Genomic DNA, 26,106 nt, shown 5'->3' on the forward strand with positions numbered 1-26,106 from the left:
TTCTCCCATGGGTCACTTCTTGTAGACTTTCAGTCACTTCCGATTAATTTTTGGGGCATGTTCATGTTCACTTCTAAATCATTGGCTGCCATTGACAGAGCTAGACGTCCAATCCATTGTGGCAGGACAATTTTCCAGGGTCACTCCTGTGTACATTTTGGTTGATTGTTGATTTCAGGCCATTTCCGGTTCACTTCCTGTTGATTTCGGGTCACTTTCCGTCAGTTGAGGGCAAGGGCGTGGGTTGGGTCTCAACATTGGTAGGGACGATATAACAGTATAACCTGCATGTACGCTTTTTGCTGGGGACGGGACATTCTTAAAACCAGACAGATTGGATGAATGGGCAAAGGACCACATTTCGCATGAATATGAACCTAATTAATTGATAGGCTAAGTGATCAATGCAAAATAAATCCGTATTGACTGATAATAACTTTTACGTGCATTGGTTGCATTGATTCAAACCTTTGTTTTCAAAAACTACTAAAGAAAGATTTAGAAAACTAAATAAATGTCTGGTTTTTATTAGCAAACATAAACATAATGATAATAATTCACTTAATAATGGTAGTGTCAATTCTATCGTTACAACATATGGGAACACAATCTAAATTCTCTATATAACCGACTCATTATATAATGCAAATAAGGTTGCTTAAAAGTTTGCTGGGACAGTTTTAGCATCTTGAAAAGTTGGTAGTGTTATGTCCCTACTGTCCCTATGCATAACTACGCCCTTGGTTGAGGGGCTCTAAAGGCCCAAGTACACCAGATGCATGATCGTTGCGGTTCCGGTCCGTCTCCGGTAAAAAATAGCGCCGGAGCCAATCCGTTCCCATTATATCCTATTGTTAAACTTATACTGGCCGTGTCAGTGCTCCGGATTTGACTGCGAACCACCTCCGGCGTGCCGCATGCCCGCCGGATGGTATAGGCTATTTTCTATTTTTGCTGGACACGCATCCGACAAAATGGGCGGAGCTGGGCCTGACGTCAAAAGCCCAGGTGCCTGCCTAATCACGGTTTAAACACGGGCAAAGATGGATGATGAGCGCTTCATCATGGAGGTGGAAAGGCACAAAGTGATATACGATGCAGATCGTTATTGTTCGTGAGGTGAGGTTCTAGGGCTAGTTCGTGGTAAGGACTAACTGTAGCCAGGATGGTGTGCCGGTCAGAGCACAGGAAAAAAGGCGTTGAAACCACTGCTGCTTTAGAATGGCTTTAATTTGCCTTAAATTGTCCAAATATTCCTTGATGTACAAATGAGGAATTTAACTCCACAGGACGTGAAGTATAAACCCAGGTATAAAACCAGTCTGAAACAATAAAAGGAAAAAAGGAATAAACTCAATTATTATCATGCATTTCAAATTAATCAAGAAAATACAGCCAAATGCACACATTAACCAAAAAGCATACAATGACTGACTTAGCTGACAATAAATGGTCAAATGAGGTCATCTAGCGGCCGTAACGTGAACTACCGTCTGATGACATCACAGTCTCCAATACTAATTTTCCCCAATACCAGTTTACAATACAAATTTAACACAATCTCAATTTAACACAGGAAATAACTCAGGTCATGCAACATCCACATCCTACATGCATCGCGAAGGTATAAAAACATAAACAATGCACATATAAACCACTCCATTAGCGCCCGTTAGCGATAGCGACCGTTAGCGATCGATGCTAATATGCTAACGAATCCACAAACGTCTCAAAAGGAACTAAACAGACGAAATACACCTGTATAACAGTTCACCTACTTGTAATCATTCACTGATGTGCCTGGACGCACACCAAGGAACGAGGAAAAGGAAGGATTGCACAGATTAAAGATGCTCAATGTGCTCAATGCTCAGTTGCTTACTAGCCAACACAAGTAAAAACCAGGCCTTGTCAGATAGCGACACCCACAGGAAAACCGCGGGAGAACAACTTAAGAAAATAAAATACACCTTAATCCAAAAATAATAGGACGAGGGCTGAGCCTTTATTACAGCCGCCCCCAAATGTGCATGCACATTTGCTCCCAAATAAAGGCATCTTTTCACAGAAAGTCTACTCTTCACCGGATGGAAGAGCTGGCAACGACACCAGGCGAGCAACGGGACGGGTGTAGACATGACCTTTAACGTCTACATCAGCTGACCTAATACACCCATCATCACTCCTGTGGACCTTGGTCACCTGTCCAATGGGCCACGAAGCTCGGGGAAGCTGTGGTTCCACAATCATGACGACGGCCTTCTCTTGGAGCTCGGGGGTAGCTGAGTGCCACTTTTGCCTGATGTGTTGGGTAGGGAGGTACTCCTTTATGTACCTTGACCAGAATTGGTCAGCAAGGACTTGTGAGTGCCGCCATCGTTTCCGACTCAGAGTCTCTGTCTCTGGATACACAACTTGCGGAAGCGATCCATCTGGCCGCCCCATCAGCAACGTGTTCGGGGTCACGGGATCGATGTCGGCAACATCACTGGAGACGTATCCAAGTGGTTTGGAGTTGAGGATAGATTCTACTTCCAACAGAACGGTGAGGAGGACATCTTCGTGGACTGGTTGTGCTCCAACGCCGGTGTGCAGAGCAGCCTTTACGGAGCGGATCTCCCGCTCCCACACTCCACCAAAATGAGGGGCTGCCGGGGGGTTGAAGCAGAATTTTATCTTTTGAGAAGCAAGTTGTTGCTGCAGGGTGGGAGCCATGTTAGCGAAGGCCTCTTTGAGTTCGCGCTCTCCGCCCTTGAAGTTGGTCCCCTGGTCGGACCACAGCTCGGCAGGGACTCCCCGTCGAGCGATGAATCTGCGTAGAGCCATCAAGAAAGCGTCGGCATCCATACTCTGCAGGAGGTCCAGATGAACTGCTCGAGTAGTCAGGCACTTGAAAATTATCCCCCAGCGTTTCTCATGACGTCTGGCCACTTTAACCAGCATCGGCCCAAAACAGTCAACTCCAGTTGAGTAGAAGGCAGGCTTGAAAAGTCTAAGGCGGGCGGTTGGGAGATCCGCCATTTTGGGGATAGATGGTCTAGCTCTCCATCGTCTGCATTCTACACAGGAATGCTGGTGTCGGCGAACTGCTTCTCTGCCTCGGAGGATCCAGAAGGACCTACGCATTTCGGCGTAGACTCGCTCTGGACCGGGATGATTTAGGTCTGCGTCATACTTCTGGATGAGCAGCTTAGTGACAGGATGTGAGGGGTCCAGAACAATTGGGTGCAATACAGAGTCACTGAGCCCTTCAGAACGTCGTAGTCGACCACCTACCCGTAACAAGCCAGAAGATCTGTCCATCTCAGGGGATAAGGTCAGCAGGCGACTTTTAGAGAGGACTGGCTTCCCCTCGCTCAGCAGCTTAAAGTCCTCAGGGAATGACTGTTGTTGGGCCTGCAGCAATACCTCTCTCTCAGCACGCTGGTACTCACGTGCACTTGGTGAGGACCCAGGTGAGCTTTGTCCCTGAAGCTCCTGGACTTTGGCTTGGATTAGCTGCTGCCATGTATCATACACCGGACCACTTGAACTGGTGGGTGTGGTAACTGCCAGGGCGCAGAAGGTGGCCTTGCGGAGTTCAGACGAGTCGGCAAGTGGCTCTGTCACGGGCTTCTCGGGCCAGGTGTCCGAGCTCTGTTGGAGGAAGGGGGGTCCCAAAGACCATCTGTTAGGTTTTGCAAGGTCTCGCAGGGACTTACCCCGCGTCAGGTCGTCGGCAGGATTATCGGCTGATCCGACGTAGCGCCAGTTGCAGTCCTGAGTGAGCTCTTGGATCTCAGTTACTCTCGTCCCAACGAACACTTTGAAACGGCATGACTGGGATTGTAACCATGCCAGGACAGTAGTGGAATCAGACCACAACACTATTTGAGTCACTTCCAGGGTCAACTCTTTCTTGAGGAGGTGGGCGAGCTGTGCCGCTACCAGTGCTGCACAGAGCTCCAGGCGGGGAATGGACTGTGTGCGTTTGGGAGCGACGCGTGATCGTGCAAGGATGAAGGACAGCTGCACGCGACCCTCTCCATCTTCGGTTCGTAGGTAGGCGACAGCTCCATACGCCTTTTCCGAAGCATCAGCAAAGATGTGAACTTCGTAGGACGTGCTCTCCAGCTTGGACTCTGTGGAAACATAGGGACGGGGAAGAGACACAGCAGGTAGGTATTCAAGCTCACCCTCCCAATTAGACCAGGCCTGCACCAATTCAGAGGGGAGGTTTGCATCGTCCCACCCACGCTGTCTGTCCCAAAGCTGCCTAACAATAAGCTTGGCTCGAGTAGAATAGGGCAGCAAATAGCCAAGGGGATCATACTGAGAGGCTAGGACTTTGTAGATATTTCTCAGAGTCAGGGTTTCATAGGATACAGGCCTGTGCTTGTAGCTCAAAGAGTCTGTCTCCCAGTTCCAACTAAGGCCTAGAGTGGATTCTTGGGGGTCAGCATTGTCTTGAGTTAACCACTTGTCCAAACTCTCTGACCGAGCCTCCTGAGGAAGGTGGCTCAGGACAGTTGCGTCGTTGCAGGCCCACTGACGCAAGTCAAACCCCGCTGTGGCTAACAGGGCTCGAAGGCGAGTAACTAACGACTTAGCTTGGTCTGGGGTGCGTAGGCTTTGTAGACAATTATCTACATAAAAACAGTTCTCCACGGAAAACTTGAGGTCGCCCTCAGTGTCACCTGAATTCTCCACGTGACACTGCAGAGCATAAGTTGCGCAACATGGACTGCAGGTTGTGCCGAAAGGAAGAACATGCCACTCAAATACTCGGGGGGTTTCATCCACATTCAAGTCTCGCCACAGGAATCGGAGTAAGGAGCGATCCTCAGGGAGTACGCGGACTTGGTGAAACATGCCCTTTATATCTCCACTGACAGCTATCGGGCGCTCGCGGAATCTCAACAATACCCCCAGTAAGGAAGCTCCGAGGGTTGGGCCAGCCAGGAGGTATTGATTGAGGGACTGTCCAAGGAATTGGTGAGAACAGTTGAAGACTAGGCGGCACTTCCCATTATGGCTGACAAGATGGTGAGGAATGAACCACTCTTCTTCATGTGGCGTCTCTGAGGTGACTTCACGTACTGCACCGGAGTCTAGGAGCTTCTGTATCTCTTTCTTATAGGCTTCAGCCTGGGTAGGATTTTTCTCTAGACGTCTTTCGGTACTGCGCAGCAGTGGCATAACAGAGTCTCTAGTGGCTTTGAGGAGCGGCATGTCTGGATGGCGAAGCAGGGGTGTAGCATACCTTCTTGTGCCTTCCACATTGACACGTACAGTTTTAGCTTTGAGCAGAGCCACCGCCATTTTGTCTTGCTTTGACCGCATTACTTCCTTCTCTGGTCGATGAGGGATCGTGTCCATTTGCCACAGCCTCTCAACATGTTTGTACAGCTCTTCAAGCTGGGGTGGGGAAGAGGTGAACAAACACTGTACTGAGTTGGTGTGCCGCCCCATGGGCTGAACTGGGCCTTGGAGAGTCCACCCTAGTCTGGTGTGGATGGCTGCAGGGCTGCCAGGCGGACCTAACCTGACTGGTTGGATCGGTGTGACTAGGTGCGGTTGATCTGATCCAATCAGAAGTGACGGTTCCGCTTCTGTGAAGGCAGGAATGGGAAGGCCTTGGAGGTGTCTGAACTTCTGCTTAAGGCGTTCCACCGGGTAGGTGTGTTTGGCGAGGCTAAGGCGGCTTGCAGTGAACGCACCTTTGATCTGGTAGCTTGTGTGAGGATTGGTAGCGGAGGAGATGCGGAACGACACTGTATATCCAGGAAGCACCTCAATGTCTTGCCTCACTGTGCGCAAGGGAAGGTCTTCGGGTATGCCTTTAATGCCCAAAGCTTTGACTGCACTCGGTAGGAGCATCGACCTTTCAGACCCGTCATCTAAAATTGCAAAGGTGTTCATGGTCCGGGCTCCGTAGTGAATGAGGATGGGCACAACCTTTAACATCACTTTATTCCCTGCGTCTGGGCGATCGAGGTAGAGGGAACGTGAGGAAGAGCTAACTAAACAGCTCTCTTCTTTAACTGCCACTTCTTGGGGGCCCCTCTCTGGCTTGGCATTTATCTCATGGAGGGCGAGTAGGTGCTTGCCCTGGCAACGGCTGCAAGGCTTCTTCAATGTGCAATGGACCGCTAAGTGGGCGCGTGCGCAACGCCAGCAGCGTTTATTAGTCTGAATCCATTCTTTCAGCTGCTCTTTGGAGAGCTTGGCAACCTCAGTACACTGACTAAGATAGTGTTCGTTGCTCTCACAGTAGGCGCAGTAGGCATTGGACTTAGACTTCACTTTATTGGCTTTACTCTGTGAGGGGTAAACAGCGGACTCACCGGCTCCATGCAGGACACTCACTGTTTGTTTGGCAGTCCGGCTATCATTCCTCACGTTTGGCCGCTCCCTGCTAGCCTTGATACCAATTTGACTGTCGAACCCCTGACACCACGACTCATAACGAAGCCACTTAGACAGGTCACAGAGGGTGTGGCTAATTCCTGACTGCTTGAAAGTGTGTCTTCGAAAGTCTGCACGCTGTTCGGCAGGAAGCTTGCTTAATAGGCGTGCCACGTGCGAGCCACACTTCAGTTCGATTTCCCCAGCTGGACCGAGGGTCTGCAACAGGCCCACCAAGGATTGTATCTGGAGAGAAAACTTTTGAAATGCGGCAATGTCACCTCGCTTGACCTCCGGGGCTTCTAGGACAGCAGCTATTTTGCGAAGGGCAAGTTGATGCGGTTGACCAAACTTTTCATGGAGGGCTGCCATGGTATCAGAGTACGGAGTGGGTGAGTTCAAATAGGCGTCAGCAATAAGCCTGGCTTCTTCCAACCTAAGGTGATCTACCAGGATTTGGTAACGGAACAGCTCGGTGGCATTGCCTGGAAGCAGGTTTTCTAGTGCTATACGCAGTCTTGCGAACTCACTAGGGTCTGGGTTGCTGAACTTTGGAATAGTGGGATTTGGCCCTCTATAGACTGACTCTGATATCATGGGTAACACATGGCTACTAGGAGGACGACTGTAAAGGTTTGAAGGGTGCTGAGCTGGTCGTGTTGAAGGCCATGTCATGGGGTTTGCTGGAGCGGGCATCGAACACGGAGGAGGTGGAGCAGGCCATTCGAAGTCGTGCGCTTGTTCTTGAGGAGAGGAGACGTGAAGGAACTGATTGGTGACATCTTCTCTTTGATGGAACTGTCTGTTACTTGGCAGATCTGGTTCAAGCTTAGGCCAGGGTGGAGGAGGCAAATCATGTTCTTCCCGAAGGTCTGCTTGGAGGGAGTAGCTAATTGGCGCTACAGCACTGGAGGGATGCTCTGGTATCGCAGCAGTGCGAGGAGGTTGAGCCATGTCCGTCTTCAAAGAGCGGGCAATGTCTATCAGTTCCTTGATCTCATTTCGGGCTTCATTAAGTTGCTGCATGCCTGACTTGAGCCACTGTTGTGATTGGTGCAACTTTGCATTTTCCTCCTGCATTGCTTGGAGCGCTTGAGGAAAGTGGTGGTAGCTGTCATATGAGCTGTCCAAAGGTGATGCTCTAGATGGGGTTCCATGCAGGTTGTCCCATTCTGCGTTGGTCCACCGATGACGACTTGGGGCTAGCTGAGGCGTCTCGAGGTGAGCAGCATTCCCATAAGATCGACGGTGGGGAGGTGTCCGGAATGGGGTGGCTTGAGCTTGGTACTCCAAGAAGGGTTGTGGTGGTCCAGCTCGTGAGTGGCTTCCTATGTAATCCACTTCATAGTCGCGAAGCGCAGGAGGAGGCCGGGTTTGTCTCTTAGGTCTCACAGCAGGGTTCACTTCTTCCACTGGGTCCATCCTGATTACAATTATCCGGCTCGAAGGACCAAAATGTTCGTGAGGTGAGGTTCTAGGGCTAGTTCGTGGTAAGGACTAACTGTAGCCAGGATGGTGTGCCGGTCAGAGCACAGGAAAAAAGGCGTTGAAACCACTGCTGCTTTAGAATGGCTTTAATTTGCCTTAAATTGTCCAAATATTCCTTGATGTACAAATGAGGAATTTAACTCCACAGGACGTGAAGTATAAACCCAGGTATAAAACCAGTCTGAAACAATAAAAGGAAAAAAGGAATAAACTCAATTATTATCATGCATTTCAAATTAATCAAGAAAATACAGCCAAATGCACACATTAACCAAAAAGCATACAATGACTGACTTAGCTGACAATAAATGGTCAAATGAGGTCATCTAGCGGCCGTAACGTGAACTACCGTCTGATGACATCACAGTCTCCAATACTAATTTTCCCCAATACCAGTTTACAATACAAATTTAACACAATCTCAATTTAACACAGGAAATAACTCAGGTCATGCAACATCCACATCCTACATGCATCGCGAAGGTATAAAAACATAAACAATGCACATATAAACCACTCCATTAGCGCCCGTTAGCGATAGCGACCGTTAGCGATCGATGCTAATATGCTAACGAATCCACAAACGTCTCAAAAGGAACTAAACAGACGAAATACACCTGTATAACAGTTCACCTACTTGTAATCATTCACTGATGTGCCTGGACGCACACCAAGGAACGAGGAAAAGGAAGGATTGCACAGATTAAAGATGCTCAATGTGCTCAATGCTCAGTTGCTTACTAGCCAACACAAGTAAAAACCAGGCCTTGTCAGATAGCGACACCCACAGGAAAACCGCGGGAGAACAACTTAAGAAAATAAAATACACCTTAATCCAAAAATAATAGGACGAGGGCTGAGCCTTTATTACAGTTATTATAAGGACAGCATTAAAAGCAAAGCTGCAAGGTGTCCTATTATATGTGTTTTTCTGGCAATGATATCAAAAACACGGCGTGCTGACAACTTTGAGTGAAAAAAAAAAAAAAAAAAAGCTGCGTATCTGGAAGTGGTTCCACTACAGAAATTCTCGTGCCCGGCGCACACACAATGTCGGTTTGTATACAGAGTCGAGGGGGAAAAGTACGAAAGAGAAAAAAGAAACACCCACAAGTTTCGACCTGGTGGTCTATTCAAGACGTTTCTCTTTCTTTCCTACATTTCACTTGACTCTTCATAGAAAAGAACAACAGTTTGCGCTGGGCACAGGAATCTGGAGTGTTGAGACACCAATTCCAAGTACGCTATTTTTTAGTTCGTGTAGTATAGAATTCGCTATCCATTTTATAAATATTACAGATTATTTAACAGTTGTTTATAAGTGCTCTATGAGATGTTATGTGCCATAAATTTTAAATGTGCACAAAGATATAAACCCACCGACACAACCAAGGGCATAATAGCCCCCCTTCCCCCCACACACGGAGCCCTGATCTCAACATGATGCAGTCAATCTGGAATTAAGAGACAGACACAACTAAAATATTGTAGCGTCGCCGGGGCTGTCCTCGGTGGGTTAATTTATGCACCAACGCGGGGCTGTCATTGGTGTGCTGGTGCACCAGCGCGACGCTCCGATTGGTGGAGTAGATAGTGTCAGTGTATATAGTTGTTGTTTTTGCATTGTTGAGGCTCCGATTGGTGGACTAGATAGCGTCAATGTATATAGTTGTTGTTTTTGCATTGGTGAGGTGGCGGGAAGTTAATAAAGAAAAAGAGGAAAAAGGCGTTGAAGCTCGTGTGTTGTTTCGCGGCCAAACTTACGCTTAGCAAACGTTACAACATCAATATGCAAGGAAAAAAATGTGCTCTCTCTCTGCTTCTCTGATGAGTACCGACTCTGTGTGTTTGTCGTTGTTTTAAATGGCACATTATCGCGCGCGATCACGCGCGAGCTCACGAGGGGACGGAGTTGGCGGACCGCAGCCGTGCGCAGCCGGTATGATTTGTCTGTTTTTGACGTACTGCGTGGCACGCAGTCAACACTGAACCGGACCGGAACCGCAACGATCATGCATCTGGTGTACTTGGGCCCTTACAGGTCACTTTCTTTTGATTTTGGGTTACTTTCTGATCAGTTTGGCAATTTTCTGGGTCATTTTCTGTTCATTGGTTGATTTGCGGGGAGGGGGTGTTGGATCAGCTGGTGTTGATTTGGGTTACTTCCTGCACATTTTGGCCAACAGCTCATCGACTAATCACAGCCTTCGTCATTAAACTTAAAACTGAGCTCAGCTGCATATTGTTTCCTCTCATCATCATTCATCTTAATTGGAGTCCACCTGTGGGAAATCCAGTTGTTTGGACATGATTGTCTAACGCAGTGCTTCTCAATTATTTTCTGTTACGCCCCCCCCAAGGAAGACGTAAATGTTTCGCGCCCCCCCAACTCTCTGCCGCCACTGTAAATAGTATCATTCGTCTATATTACTATTATAAGTACGCCTCAGCCTAACATTGTGTCCTTTTTTTTCTATTAAAGAAAAAAAGTAACATGGATCAACTTATAATAAAGTATAACTTTTTTAACATTGTGTTGCTTGTAACAGAAAAGACTTAACGCGCATCAATTTGCCTGAAGTTAAAAAAAAAAAAAAAAAAGAAGTCACATCTAAACTGTAAAAATACACTCAAGGTACATTTTTGACCATTTGATACTGAAAAATAAAATGTAATAAAATCAGTAAATAATAACAAATTCAAATTGATTAGAAACATTTACTCTTCAGGACAACATGCCAAAAAATTTGACCGAAAAAAAAACAAAACTGAATAGAGGGGGGGGGGGAGTCTTTGGACAGAAGGAAAGTTTTTATTTTCGCTGATTCACCACAGTGCTCACTGGTTTACTGATATAACACTGACAAAGCGGGACGATTGTGAAAATTGGCAGTATTCGGCACATTTTCGCTGAAAAATAGTCAAGCGGCTTATCAATGAGATTGAGGTCTAATGTCTTTAAGTGGCGTCTTAACTGATTTGGCTTCTCTGCTATAATCATTTTTAGACTCAGTAAACAGTGGTCTTTCCTCATTTTCCACTATATTAAAAGTCAAAGGCAAACGGCCCGAAAAAAGCGCATTCTCGGCGGCCGAGGGAGAACCGTAGGTGAGGGCGGTGGTCGTGACGATCCCAAGCCGAAAACGGCACTTCTCGGCCGGACACGTGAGAACCGAAGAAGACAGTGGGTCGCTGCGTGAGTCCAGCTCTGCATGAGTCTCTTCCGTGTGCTCTTGCTTACTTCAAAAATACTGCACGCACTTTGAAAATGAGAGCGCCACTGCCACCCACGGAGTGGATGTGCAAGTACACTTTATTCTAGTACGGCAAAAAAAAAAAAAAAAAAAAAAAAAGCATGTTCCCCGAGGTCACTCGCGCCCCCCCTGGCATCGCTCTGCGCCCCCCTGGGGGGGCGCGCCCCACCATTTGAGAAGTACTGGTCTAACGGAATACACCTGTCAATGTCTTATATTTGATAGAGCATGTCAGAGCACAAACCCAACATGAAGTCAAAGTATTTGTATAGACAAGTTTCCGAGGTACTTTCGCTTTATTTCCACTTTTCTGTGCGCAAATTCTGTTTTCAAGTTTTTTACCATTGACTTCAATGGCGCTGGAGTGGCATCACTCACTAAAAACCCTGAAAAACACGATTTGGAAATACCGAATCCTTCTGCCATTTGGTCATGGGTAAACATTAACAAGTAGCCGAGGGTGACCAAAAGTGAAAAATGATCGTATTTTATTGACTCTATGGCAGTGGATGGAAACGCTAGTGATGGGTCTGTTAGACCTCATGAAGCGTGTTGACAAAGTGACACAGTGTGTTGACACAGTGTTGATATTGTGTCATTGAATACTGACACTTGCTGGACATAAAAAATCCCTACAGGCAACCCACTCGACAGACTGACACTGAATTGATGACCTAGCATGTAAAATCAAATTATGTAAGTCTTTGCATTCATATTGCATTATTCCCTATCTTTAAATTAATGTTAACATATATTATAATGTGAAGATGTAAGTAATAATGAATGGGTGAATGAGGTTGCTTGTGGACTTTTTGTTCTAAGAAAATTTTATTCAAAAACATAGTTTTTAATGTTTCAAATTTAGATGGTACTTGGTTCCTTTTTTTTTTCTTTCTTTTTTTTTTTTACTAGCAATTTCACCTGCTGTGGACAACACACACTCGCATGGAACCAACGATGCCAGCATGCACAAGAATTTCTTAGCCAGTTGAAAGCTTTGGATAAAATGTCCTATGGCTCCTGCAGTAATGAAGAAAATCTGCATTGTGTGCCATGTTCGGCTCAGCCATGTAACGTTGCACTTTTGCAATTTCATCTACAGTTGCATTACCTCCTTGAATCCCCACTTCGTCATCTAAGTGCTACCATAGGCCATTAGAAAAAAATGGAAGTGGACGATAAATAAATTATAGCTTAATTACCGATTTCTAAAATATTGCCAACAAAGCTACTGTGGGAAAGTAAAGGAATGGCTGAATGACCTGTGTTTATCCTAGGACTACCAGAAACTTCATTGTTTGTGTATGACAGGTTGAAAGTCCAAATGCGACACTTCACCTGCAAAAAAAATATAATGTGAATAATGTAACCGGTGTTCATGTAGCCGCGCCATGCAGTACGATCCATTCACCACATTCAAGTCAGGACTCGTACCCACGTGCACGACGAGTCCAGTATGATAGGCGAATGCTCTGACCACTAACCTAACAGTTTAACTGCCAGAGTATCCTCTTGAAAGCATCGAGAGGGAGTTTTCCACGCACCGCAAATGACGGGCCCGCGTGTACCCGTTACACAAAAAAACTAAGAGATACCTTAAAATTAATTGTTTTTTGAATGGAATTCAACAAGTGCGTTTTCCCTGTGTTTGGTCCATTTCCACGGCATGAAGACAACGAGGAATTAACTGTCGTTGTTTCAGCAGCTTCATCGCGTTGACAGACGCGCTTTTTTACCACGGCTTGGCTGTGTCGACGCAGTTCAATGAGTTCATGCATCGGTCACGTGATTTTTCTAAAGCAATACGCGCACTGACACAGGGGTTGCTCCATAAACTCGGCACGCGCACCGGCGCATTAATATCACTGGACCCATCACTAGGAAACACCATCAGGAAGCTGAGAAGCGCCGAGGCATTCCAGTACCTGCACAGCCACAAAGTTGGATGTGTCCTCATACATGAACACAGGAATTTTATCTTCAGGAAGGCTGTAGATGGATGTAGAACCAAGCCAGTGCCTCATTGATCCCTACCACAAAGCATGGGTGCTGGTAACAAAGGAGGGAGATGTCGAAACTGCAGGCTGTACATGTATTGCGGGTCCCGGCTGGGCGTTTGTGTAGTCATGCTGCTGCTGTTATGGAAGGTATGTGCTCCAAAAATACGAAACCTAAAATCTGCGCATGAAACGACTTGTTGCCTTTGCTATTGATATTACAATGATGATTGTAATTATGAAGTTTAATAATTTTTACTACAACTACTGTTGCTGCTGCTGCTAGCCTGTTGCTAATCAGTACGTGTTGGATGGCACCGCATAAATCTAAGTGTTACAAGATTTTTGTTCGCTTGTTTACAGGCGGAAAATGCTGTTAGGCAAGGGAAGATAAGTTGGTATGCCTCACAACAACACTTACTGTACGTTGATGGACATATAACGAGACTATGTGCATTCTACCCAGGGGCGGCCAAGAGGCTGGGCCTGGAGACTGTGGCTCGCCTCTCAGCTGACCACCAGCTCGATCCCAAGATCAAACATCGAGCTTTTTACACTCATCAACTTTAAGATACGCTATTGGAGCTGGAATTACCAAGGAAAGCGGGAGAAAGCCCGTCTGGATGCTGCTGAGGTTCTCCGTGATGTCAGTTTGGAGAAGCTCCCTTAAGCTCTGCTGTCTGATAACACACGTTCCTCGTATGCTCAACCTTCATTAATATTATTTTAATAATTTTCAATTAATAATTTATAATTTTATAAATTACAATTTATTGACCTGTTTTGCACATGCACCATTCGTTTCAAATAAAACAAGAATTGGAATCATGTTGTCCAAATATCTTTTTGCGATCAATATTTGCAATAAAAATGACATACTATTTTTTTGTTATTATGTACATACAATACCTTGTAGTATTTCCTTGTAACAACAAAATCCATGTCAATCCTTCTGCATTCAGCAAATGTAATGTGTAATTTCACCTCATTTTGGTCACTCAAGTGGCTGGCACGTCACGTCAATACAGGCTGACAGGTTGTTATAATTTTGTCCACGAATGAGCAACTAAGTAATAAGAACAATCAAACAATCTATTCTACATCTCATTTACGTCATGCTGAATCCATTTTTGGAGATTCCTCTGGCTTGATTTTGCAGTTTTAACTTCGTCTACACACTGCTGACTTCAGCTGCAACTCATGAAGTTTTGTCTAAACTGCAGAAATTTTCCAAGATGGCGCCGCCCATATTTCGCTCAAGAAACCTGTCTATCATGAAACTGGACTATCTTGAGTTGAGGCATAAATCTGCGGAATGGTACAAAAAAAATCTGCAACTAGCTAGATTTCAAAGTGTGCTTTAGCAGGTTTTAAAGTTTTCGGAAATCATACACATTGAGACTTCAGGTTTAGTCAAGACAGTGCCAGGCTGGATTTTACATATTTTGCAACATTATGGCTTTTTAGTAAAAGAGACCAAGTACTAGTCTGACTTTCCAACAGTAGAGGCCTGTCTCCTATTGAAAAAGTGTGGATAGTTAATACAAAGCGCAGAATACGACCACAGAGACCTTGGACTCTTCAGCAACTGAAGTTGTGCATCAAGTAAAAACAGGAAAGTTGAAACCGTGAATAATCTTGTTTAAGTGCGAGGGGAAAAAATTCTTTTCTTTCACTCTTATATTGGGTTATCATTTTTCTGTGAGATAAAGCAAGATATCTGGTTTGGTCGCGCCAGTTGTATAAGGCACTTTAACTGTCTGTTCGTGTCTGCATATATGACCTTGTGTAGACAAAAATAAGAAACTACTTAGTACCCTTCAGGGTTTATTCAAACTCAATCCTTGCATTTCTTTTTTCAATTAAATTGTCTCTCATTATTTTTTAAGTGCTTTGCGCTGACTTTCTGTCTATTATTGGGTTGCTAACTTTCTCTTGTCTCGTCATTAACGAGTTCATTCTTAATGTCAGGATTCAGCTTTCTACCTGCCTGCTCTTATAAGAGATAATGTAATCTTTTGAGTGCAAATATTTATATATTCTGGACAGAGAAGCCCGAGAAGAAAATACTGTGTAGCATAATCCAGAAACTCCATCCAGTATTTCAGCCTGATGTCTGTTTTTGCGGCTTCAAGCAGTCATTTGTCAGTATTTCACGATTTAACCCCCACTTGTGTGAACATGACATTTGACACCCCTGCAGGCAATGTCAAATGAGACAGCAGAGACGAAACCTTCATGACAATACATACACACACACCCACACACACACATCTGAAACATATTTGCTGCTAAAGATATAACATTTTTCAGAAAGGATGCACTCAGTGACAACCCTCCGTTGCGCTGCGTCTTAAAAAGGCTGCAAGGCACTTGTGTGCTCTATGGAGTAGAGTCTCAGAGGTGTACACACTCAGTGATATGATCTTTGCGTGCCCACTTTGTCCTATATTCAACAAACACAATTTCTTATACTGAGCAAGTATATAAATGCAACACTTGTCTTTTTGCTCCTTTTTTGTGAGCCGAACGCAAAGATTGTCTACTTTTAAATGTAGACGTAAGACCTAATTCACTCAATTATTGTTCATATAAGCGCTAATGAGCACTTTTCCTTTGCTGAAATCATTGACTTCACGGATGCATTGACCTGTCCACTGCATAAATGTCCCTTCTTTGACTTAAAATAAATCCTTGGGTCATCTCGGATGTGAAGCACTGGCCAATGAGTATGAATATGAGTATCTCATATTGCCTATAACAATTAATTTGATGCTATCTATTGACAGTGAAAGACACCACATCTATTTGAATGTGGAAGGCTAGCATAGTATTGAATGATCATGTTTCAGTGCCATTAACAAAGAAAGATTATCTTTTGTCATCTCAATATTTCATAATTTACACAGTATGATGGTACTCAGTTATTTTAACTCTTATGTACAAGATATGGGAATTTAACAATTTTATTCAATATGAGAATAGTAGTCTGTCACTTAAAGTACCTTTATTTAAATTCAGGAATGCAAATAAGTATTTCTAGTTTTAAAATTTTAATCACATAGTCTTCTATGGAATTAGATTAGTGTTAAAAAAAAAAAAAAAAGCAAACAAAACTTCCGACTTCAAAACAAAGTTCTGAAATTGCAAGTGAAAAATTAGACTTTAAGCAAAATAAATTAACTCAAGCAAACAATTGCATTTGAAAAGTATAACTAAACACATACATTGTTTTAAACTCTCTCTTTTCTGTTCTCGCTGCCCATACTTTAGCTCTTGATGTCAAGCTTTCTCACTTGTGCTGCCTACAGGGCTCTAGACTGCGACCAAATGGTCGCATTTTGCGACTAAAATTAGAGCCAGTACGAGTATTTTTTTTCCCCATCTACTCGCACATGCGCAACCAGTACCATTGCGTTGTTAAATTTTGGGGGCGGGCTGACAAACTCCTTCACGGTTTAATCCACTAGTTGGCGGTAATGTAACGAGTTGGTTTGCCAAGGAAAAGTACAACAGAAGAGGGTGATGTGTGGAGTAGGTCAAAATTAGGGTAGAGGGAAAACTTGACAACACATGCGAACAATAGCAAAAAGGATAATAAGTGACAATACTTTCTTTCTTTCTTTCTCGACACACAGGAGGCAATGAGCGATGGCGAAATGCGAAAGTCATCTCCATTGAGTTGAAGGCCAACACACAGGGTGCAATCCGACTGCAGCGGCAAGTGACGGTGATACGCACCACTCTCTGCCTCTGCGTCATTGTCGATTAATAAATCCATTGCTACTTGGTTGTACTGACAGTGACAGAAATGGAACAAAATTCCCATGTTAACCTAATTTCTAAGCATTATACTGGTTGATGAAAAAACTAATTGGACCAATGAGGACGCACTTCACATTCTTCTTGCCCAATCGTTATCTTTGCATCAAAAATCAAGACCACAAAAACTGGGAGTGAGAGAGAAAAGAGCCAGCATGAGAGGGAAACCTGTTTTGCAAGCAAAAAGATAAGCCAGGGCTCCAGACTAACATTTTTACTAGGAGCACAGTGGCCCCTAACTTAAAATTTTACGAGCACAAAGATAAATGCATAAAACTACAAACTTATCAATCTATATTTTATTCTCTGTGTTGTTTTTGGCAGCCCTTTTAATTTTTGTCTTAGTCTTTTGGACGAAAATACTTTGTTTTTGTCTGGTATTAGTTGACTTAATCTCATGCAAATTTCATCTAGTTTTAGTCGACACTTACTCAAAATATTTTCATCTGTAAAATTCAAAGTTTTCGTCCAACAATAAATAAAGGTTTCCAACTATTTAAAATGAACATAGATAGACGAGAACATATTGTAGCGTCTACAAGGACAACGCCAAAATTGTGATGGTAATACATACTCGACAGGAAAAGCAGTACATTATTTTCAATTAAACCTATGTAGAAGCCACATACTCTATGTAGAAAAAAAGTTGTCCGAGCGTTTAACATCATCTAGGCTTAATGACCAGAAAAATGAAGTGCCTTTGCTTTAGACTTGCCAGTGTTTTAAGAGGACGCTCGCCATTCAGAAGCTAATGCCAACGCAAATGCTACACTCACGCAGGGATTTAATCTAGCTTCTGATGATCACTCAGCACAGATTTTTTAAGGGTAAGGCAACATTGCATATTCTTTCATGCCAAGATTAGAAAACATATCTTGCCGTGTTTCCAAACAAGCAAGATGGAGTGCATCCCAAACTCCGGTGAGGGTGAGGAGGGAGAGGCGCAGCACATGTCACTTGAGTGACATGACCCAAACACTGCCACGATGCAAGCTAACCTACTCTATTTACAATACGAAAATGTCACATTGTGAACAGATGACAGAAACAATGTCGCATTTTTGTCTCGTCGTCGTCTCATCAAACGAAAACTGGCATTTATCTCGTTATGTTGTAGTCTCCCAAGCCACATTTTTAGTCCATCACATCATCGTCATGGAAAAATTGTTCGTCGACAAAATATTTTTGTTATCGTCATTGTTGATGAAAACAACACTGCATTGGTGAAGTACATTTTAGTGCCCGCGGAAGTTATTACGAACCCAATACTTCGTCAACCATTACTGCTCAGTGCCAATGGAATCTTCTAATGCCACACAAGTCAACCACAGCGGACTAACTTCATTTAACAAATATTGACAGTCTATTGCCTTTGGTCTTCTGGGCTCAAAGTGAATGTGAAAATTCATGGATGAAATTAAAGTAACAATATTTTCACGTTGAAAATTTAATTTCATTTTAGATACATTGCATTTACCATTGCCATCCCGATGGTGGAGAAATGCAGTAATGAACACATTTGTTTTGAAACGTCGTCTCATTATACTACATCTGCATCAAGACCTTGATGCAACGATGTTGGTCAAAGGCGCATTTAATATTCCGTGCAGTCCCTTTGCGCTTTGGCCTACCCCTCCTAGCAGGGGCGCCTAATGCAACATAATGAGTGGCTGGCACATACTCTTGAATACATCAACGTCCTCACTGCGGATCTATCAAGCCATCACAGATGAATGGACGTTTTTTACCCCCTGAAATGTCAGGCGAGTTTTCAAAAGATGTTTACTGACTAATTACTGAATGTCAATTGCCAGGAGCTTTAGGGGGCCGAAACGAATAAATGCCACATGCATAACAATAACAAGGCGAAAATGAGGCTTGTGTAATTGTGCAGTCAAATGTTGGGAAATGAACAGATGATCAATTAGCTCCAGGGATAGATCATTGACTTGTCATAATCACACATTCATCTGACTTGGGTCACGTATCGTAGGCAACATCATGTCTTCAGTCATGTTTTTATTGATGGGAATTTATAAATACTTTAGCAGGCATGTTCAGCCTTCTTTTCCAGGTGGATTGATTAGTATGGATTTTCCCAGTGCGCTCAAGCTTCTTAATGCATTTCAAAAACAAGCACGCTTGGTTCATTGAAATCTTTAATTCTGAGGACCTCAAACTTTTAATGTGTCCAATCTATTTTAACTTGAAAGGCTAGTAGTGGATAATCATGTTTCAGGAAATTGTTGCTGCCAGATCACTCAAACAAAAAGTAATAGACGATGATGGGTATCGGTGTTTTGCATTTCCACTGATTTGATGGGTTCGTTGCTAAACCAATCAATGCATGGTGATTTATTGTTACATTCCATAGTATAAACACATTTTTGACACAGAGTGAGTGTCTGTGAACTGTCACCCTTTCTGAAGTGTGTAGGAGCTTTTTCCCCTGCTCAGAGTAACTTTCTAGTGAAGCACTGAGGATTCTCCCTGCACCGTCATACGGGTCAGAGGATCTCGAAGTCTAATTTGCCTGGAACCGAAAAGGCAGATAATAGTGTGCTTCAGAGAGGCAGCCCAATTCCCTGGTTTCCCTCATCCGGAATATATTCCATTTCAAATATCAAACTGCTGGCATCAAATGTGAAAAGATCCTATTTGAATGAACCAAAATTGGATATGAGGACAAACCTAAGCAAGCCTTGATACCACTTGATAAGTCTCCACAGATTCACTTTGTATAAGAGGGTCTTAATAAGGGGTCTTTAAAATGTGGCCTGAGGACCATCTGAAGCCCGCAGGACAAAATTGTGTGGCCCCCAATTTGACTTCAAAGTTCAGTGTTAGTTTTGTTTGCTTCTTTGTTTGTTTTGCTTTTTTAAATCAAAGTATAGCTCAGGCTCACAGTAGTTTTTTGGCAGTGGTTTTTGATAAATTGGCCAATGCGAATTTGCAACACACGGCCCTTTGTTTAACATGATTTTGAATTAAATTCAAATTGAGGGAAAACACTAATTTTGAATAAAACTACTTTAATTGCTTCTAAGCTATGAATCCTGCTTTGGAGCCTTTTTTTACATCCTTTTCAAAATTCTTGACCTTTTATGAAACACATAATATGCTCCTACTAGCACTACTCCATTGTTGAAGTGGGTTGAATGAAAATGGACTTGTATAGATGGATTTTCATGCTGTTGCTGCAATCAATGCTGCTGCAGTCAAAGGCAAGAGAAAAAAATTATGTTACTAACTGTCTATAATTGGATTTTAAAATCAAATCACTTATATTGGGCGAATTCTTTCTATGACAGAGTTTTAAAGCCTTTATGAAGCCACCCACTTCACATTAGAAAAATGTCATCGCACACCACCAAACAATGTCATATAAAATGAATTATTTCTGAAATGAAGATAACAGTCTTAATTAAACACACAAATTGGACTTAGTATGAAATGTGAGTCTGTTTAATTGAACACAAAGGTAATATACTCACAGGAAGCCATGGCATCTCTTATTCTGCTGTGTTAATGGGAACAGGCAGACACAAGGGTTTATTATACATTAGTCATCTATCAGAAGATCATTTTGTTCCATCGAGCACTTAAATAGATAACATAAATATTCTTAACGAACAAATGATACTTTTCAAACATTAATGACCTGTGGAAAGCTCACATCTTGAGGAGGATGTTGATTTGAAGAAGCTGATAAAACCATGTGGGACTTTTAGATCTCATTAATGGAAATGACTTATTTGTACAATCTCTTGATGTATGTCATGTAACAAATGGTGCATAGCATCTACTGTCAACATATATGACATTCTGCCTGGTCTGATGGGATCTGACAAGAGATGATTTTTGAAGATTAGTGCCTGACTATTGAGCATTGCTATCTTTGCTGTCAGATGAGAAAATTGTATTGTTCTCCATGTAATTATTGCAACTCCACTGACATGTTGTGTGGTGACAAACCACTGTTCAACACAAACCTTTGGTATATAATTCAATCAGTTGGCTGCCATTAGTGGACAGACATTCAATCAACTGTATTTTTCAAACTCTCATTGTAAAAATGTGTGCAGGATTTTTACGCACTGAGCATGCATGCAAAAAGGCCAAAGTTAGACAAACAAAGTAAACAAACCCTCAAAGGGCACCATATATTTACGAAATGCAGAGAGTAAAGTTAAATGAGTAAAGAGCAAAGTAGGGTCTTCAGAAAACTAAGACATACTGTATGACAACGGATATTATGTAGTGCTTGGCCTCACTGAGACTAAGGTGGCAGAGGAGGAAATGTTGAAACCAAACAAATTAAGGCCTCACATATAAACTTTACACACTAGTCCCGTTCAAAGACACTTGAAGTTTTGCATAAAAACGTGCCAAATATTGCCGGTAATCTTATTGTACTTCATTTCAGTATTTCAACAGACAAATGACATAATCATCAGTGACTGCCAGCCCTCCCAATCCTAATGAATTGGACATTTACCATCGTCAACGGCAGCCAATGAGTTAAACACCAGTAAGTGTTAATCAACATAGCATACATCTATATTTATTTCATTGGTTCCACTCCAGATATCTGATAAACTAAGGTCTACAGTATAATGGCAAAATTGCATTTTTTAATTGACAGATAACTTGTAATTGAAACAAATAAGGTTGCCAGTAAATCAGCAAATTAAAGGAGCAAATCAATAATGAAATACATCACGCTTGGATATTTGATGAAAGTTAAGAACGACGCCGCGTGAAGTGGACCCCTGAGGGTGTTTTTCATTTCACAGGCAGGGATAATCACTGTTCATCAGACCGCTAGAAGTTTCACTGTTGTTGGGATAAAATACAGTGATGGTGTAGCCTTTGAACTCATTAACAACATCATCAATTTCATGAGGATCACTGAAATTGGAGGAGCTGGCAGCAAATGATTACGATATATTTTTGTAATAATATAACAAACTGGTTATATTGCAGCCAATTTAAAATAGTGCTGTTGAGTGAAACTGAAGTAATGCTGACAATAAATACCGACTGCGTGTCTTCATCAGCTATAAGGAAAAAATATTATATAATGTCGCAATATACCGTATTGGCCCGAATATAAGACGGCCCTTATTGTAAGACGACCCCCTCTTTTTCAAGACTCGAGTTTGAAAAGAGACTTTTTGAACACCAAATTAATGTTTATACAGAAAATAATTACAGTACATCCGAAAAAAAAATGATTATAACAATATATTTGAGAGAAAAACATGTTATTTTGCCTCATTCAAATCATAATATCTGAACATTTAATTACGGAAACTAAAGTGCAATCACATTCGTAAATGAATGGCTTCTGGTTTTGTATTGTGATAAAACAACAAAATTGCAATAACTGCATTAACCATCAAAGTGAAGTCTAATTGTAACTGTAGTCTTAAAAAAAAAATCTGAATAAGGAAAAAAATTGCAATAAAATAATGCAAACTGGTTTAACTTGAGAGTAGGTGGGATCTGTCACGACAGAACATCACTTCAATGATATCTGGCGCCATCTAGCGTCGTGAATGGGGAGAGTAGCTGAGATCTGTCATGACAGAACATCACTTCAATGATATCTGGTGCCATCTAGCGTCGTGAATGGGTATAATGTCTAGACCGCAAATATAAGACGACCCCCTCTTCTTCAGTCTTATTTCAATGAAAAAAACAAGGTCTTATATTCGGGCCAATAAGGTAATAGTTTATACTGGGTACCTCTACATACGAAGTTAATTCGTTCCAGGACCTTGTTTGTAAGTCGAAATGGTTGTGTGTCAAGCAGGATTTTTCCATTACAATACATTATAATTCCCTTAATTTGTTCCACAGCCCGAACTAAATAAATACTGCTGGTACTATTACAAATGGCAATTACACATAACAAAACAAATAAATAAAAAACGGAATAATAAAATGATAATACTAATAATTCCTGTAATAATGTAACGAATCAGGTTCCAATGAGGCGGATGTGTTTTGCGTGCTGTACCTGAACGCACCGCATGGCTGACGTGACAGAGAGCGAAAGGTGTGGTAGAAATTTTACTTTCTCTTTTAATGTTTTGAATTTGGCGTCAACAGCGGCGGATCGTAGTCGTGTTGTGGTGCATAAGTTCTGAAATAAATGATAAAACCTGATGAAACTGGCGATTTCTTTGGCGATGCTACCACAATAATAATCTTCACCTTAACTTATATAAAAACTAGCAAACGGAGGTCGGAAGAGGACCATCGAGATCGTAGACATTCTACGGCCGTATCGTCGAGCCAGTTCACGAATGCGCACACCACGCTGTTATTTTTCTATCATTTCCATCTTCATTTCAATGGTAATCATCACTGTTTTCCTTTTTTTACCACCAGCACTGACCTTCTTGGAACCTGTGTTGATTTCTCTCACAAGAAAATCCGCCGTGGGCCCGTCTGCGGCGCTGACATAAATAGTCGTATTTCGAGCATGTCGTCGGATGTAGAAACAAATGACCAGTCAAATTTTACGTCGATGTCGAAAGGTTCGTATGTCGATCCGAATATATATACTTGTATATATATACAGTACAGTCGTACCTCGACGTACGATTGCTTCAACAGACGATCTTTTCAACATCCGACATAAAATTTGACTCGCCATTTGTTTCTACATCCGACGACATGCTCGAAATATGACAATTTATGACAGCGCCGCAGTTTCTTTGTTTTCCGCAAGATGGACGCACGGCGGATTTTCTTGAGAGAGAAATCAACATGGGTTCCAAAAATGTTCTTGCAGGTGGTGAAAAAAAGAAAAAGGTGATTGTGGTGTGCGTGTCCGTGAACTGGCTCGACAATACGGCCGTAGAATGTCTATGATCTCGACGGTCCTCCGACGACTTCCATTCACCAGTCTCTATTAGTTATGGTAACAATCATTATTGTGGTAACATCGGCAAAAATTTGCCCGCTTCGTCGGGTTTCTAATCATTTATTTCAGAACTGGTGCAACACAACATGCCTACTGTCCGCTGCAACTTCCTCTCTCACTCTGTCAAGTCAGCCATGCTGTGCATTTAGGTACACCCCGCAAAAACATCCGCCACATTAGAACCCGATTTGTAACATTATTACAGGTATTATTATTATTGTTTTTACGATTATTACTTATCTTTCCGATTTTTACTCATAATTTATTTGTTTTGCTCTGTGTAATTGCTATTGGTAATAGTACCAGCAGCATTTATTAAGGATTTAGTGTAGGTTTTCGGGCTGTGGAACGAAATTAATGGAATTATAATGTATTCTTATGGAGAAAATCCTGCTCGACATACGACTATTTCGACTTACAACAAGGTCCTGGAACGAATTAAATTAGTATGTAGAGGTACCTTGACATACGATCGCTTCGACACAAAATCTTTTCGACATCCTTCGTAAAATTTGACTCGTCATTTGTCTCGACATATGAAACCATACTCGAAATACGACAATTTACAACATTGCCACAACTACATTGTTTTCCCTCTAGATGGCAGCACGGCAGATTTTCTTTTGAGAGAAATCAATATGGGTCCAAAGACGGTTAGTGCAGGTGGTGAAAAAAGGATAAACATGACTATTACCATTGAAATTAAGATGGAAATGAAAGAAAAATATGAGCGTAGAGTGCGTGGCAGTGAACTGGTTTGACAATACGGCCAGAATATGTCTACGATCTCTATGGTCCTCCTCTGACTTCCATTAGCCAGTCTTTATAAGTAAAGGTGACAATTATTATCATTGTAACATCGGCAAAGAAGTCACAAGCTTCGTCATGATTTTAATAATTTATTTCAGAACTTGTGCAGCACAACACGGCTACTGTCCGCCGTAGCCGACGCCAACAACAACAGAACATGAAAAGAGAAAGTAAAAACTTACCACTCTTCCGCACCTCTGTCACTCTTTCTTCAGTCATTTATAATTGATTTATTTTGCTATGTGTAATATTTATTTGTAATTGTACCTGCAGTATTTATGACGGATTTAGTGTACGTTTTTGGGCTGTGGAACAAATTAATTGAATTATAATGTATTCTAATGAGAAAATCCCGCTCGACATATGACCATTTCGACTTACAAACCAGGTCCTGGAACAAATTAAATTCATAATTCGTATGTAGATATATATGTGTTTTCATAGTACATCTTTTATCAGAGTGTTTTAAAACCTTTGACCATTGGCGCATTAACCTCTTTGCATGCTGCTAATAGTGATATATGTCCAATTTATTAATGCAGGCAGGGCTGGCTGTTAATGCTCATCTTTCAGTGCTAGTAACGGCACTAGATATCCAATCCGTTTTGACTGGGATGGGCAAATGAATGAACAATGAGTTAAATCAGTTCCCATTAGGGATGAAAAAAAATCACATTTTTTGCAGGAAAGGGTTGAATTCACATCAGAAAAACATAGTTGTAAAATTCTAGGAATTAAAAGGAAAGTGTTCTAAGGTGACGATAAATATAAAAGTGAAGTAGGATTTTTCGGGCAAAAAGCTGTGATATTATTTAAACATTTATTCACGAGAATTTCAACGTAAAAATCTCTTTGTATGTGAGTCCACTCGGTCAGCTTTGATGGCCTCGCCAACAATGCAAGCCCCCTATTTATCAGCCTCGTGCCCTGTGTCCAGTCAACTACATTATGAAGGCTATGGCATTTATTATATTACAAGGTGAGATTTCATCAGAATCAAGTCGAAAGAAGGAAAAACCTGAATGCTTAAGTGAAAAAAGCTCTATTGTTAAAATAAAATTGAAAATTTGTGAGAAAAACTCACAATTACCTGAAAATTACTCAACAATAAAACTTACATTATAGAATACGACAATTGTTATTGTATAAATGGTAAAATTAAATTACACACCAGTGAAAAAAAAAACTTTCAAAAATTATTTTTTTGAAAGAAAAGTAAGTTTTATGAGCTAAGGTGTAATGTTCATGTGGAAAAAATGTGCAATTTAACAAAGAAAGTATGGAGGTCACTATTTAGATGAGAAAAAATGTCTCAGATATGCCTCCTCAGTTACCAGAGTTGGCTATTTTCATCAAATCCACTTGGAATGGTGTACCTTTTGGCTCAATCAAATCTCGACTCAGTCAACGC

General features: G+C 42.2%; 1 protein-coding gene across 3 annotated transcripts; it reads right to left on the minus strand.

Annotated features, from left to right (window-relative positions):
* Positions 1-745: 745 nt before the first annotated feature.
* Positions 746-8,709, minus strand: LOC130926550 (uncharacterized). Of its 3 annotated transcripts, XR_009066241.1 has the most exons (3): positions 8,513-8,709; positions 1,779-8,056; positions 746-1,322 (listed from the first exon to the last, which is right to left on the minus strand). XR_009066241.1 is itself a non-coding variant. In XM_057851486.1 (2 exons), the coding sequence occupies exon 2, from the start codon at positions 7,807-7,809 to the stop codon at positions 2,074-2,076; it is 5,736 nt and encodes a 1,911-aa protein (XP_057707469.1). In that variant the 5' UTR covers positions 7,810-8,056; positions 8,513-8,709; the 3' UTR covers positions 746-2,073. The 3 variants fall into 3 exon arrangements, 1 of the variants encoding a protein (XP_057707469.1); XR_009066242.1 differs by having other exon boundaries at positions 1,779-8,709; XM_057851486.1 differs by having other exon boundaries at positions 746-8,056.
* Between the last annotated feature and the right edge of the window lie 17,397 nt (positions 8,710-26,106).

Source organism: Corythoichthys intestinalis, chromosome 12 (genome assembly GCF_030265065.1).
Source record: "Corythoichthys intestinalis isolate RoL2023-P3 chromosome 12, ASM3026506v1, whole genome shotgun sequence".
Classification (NCBI taxonomy): domain Eukaryota; kingdom Metazoa; phylum Chordata; class Actinopteri; order Syngnathiformes; family Syngnathidae; genus Corythoichthys; species Corythoichthys intestinalis.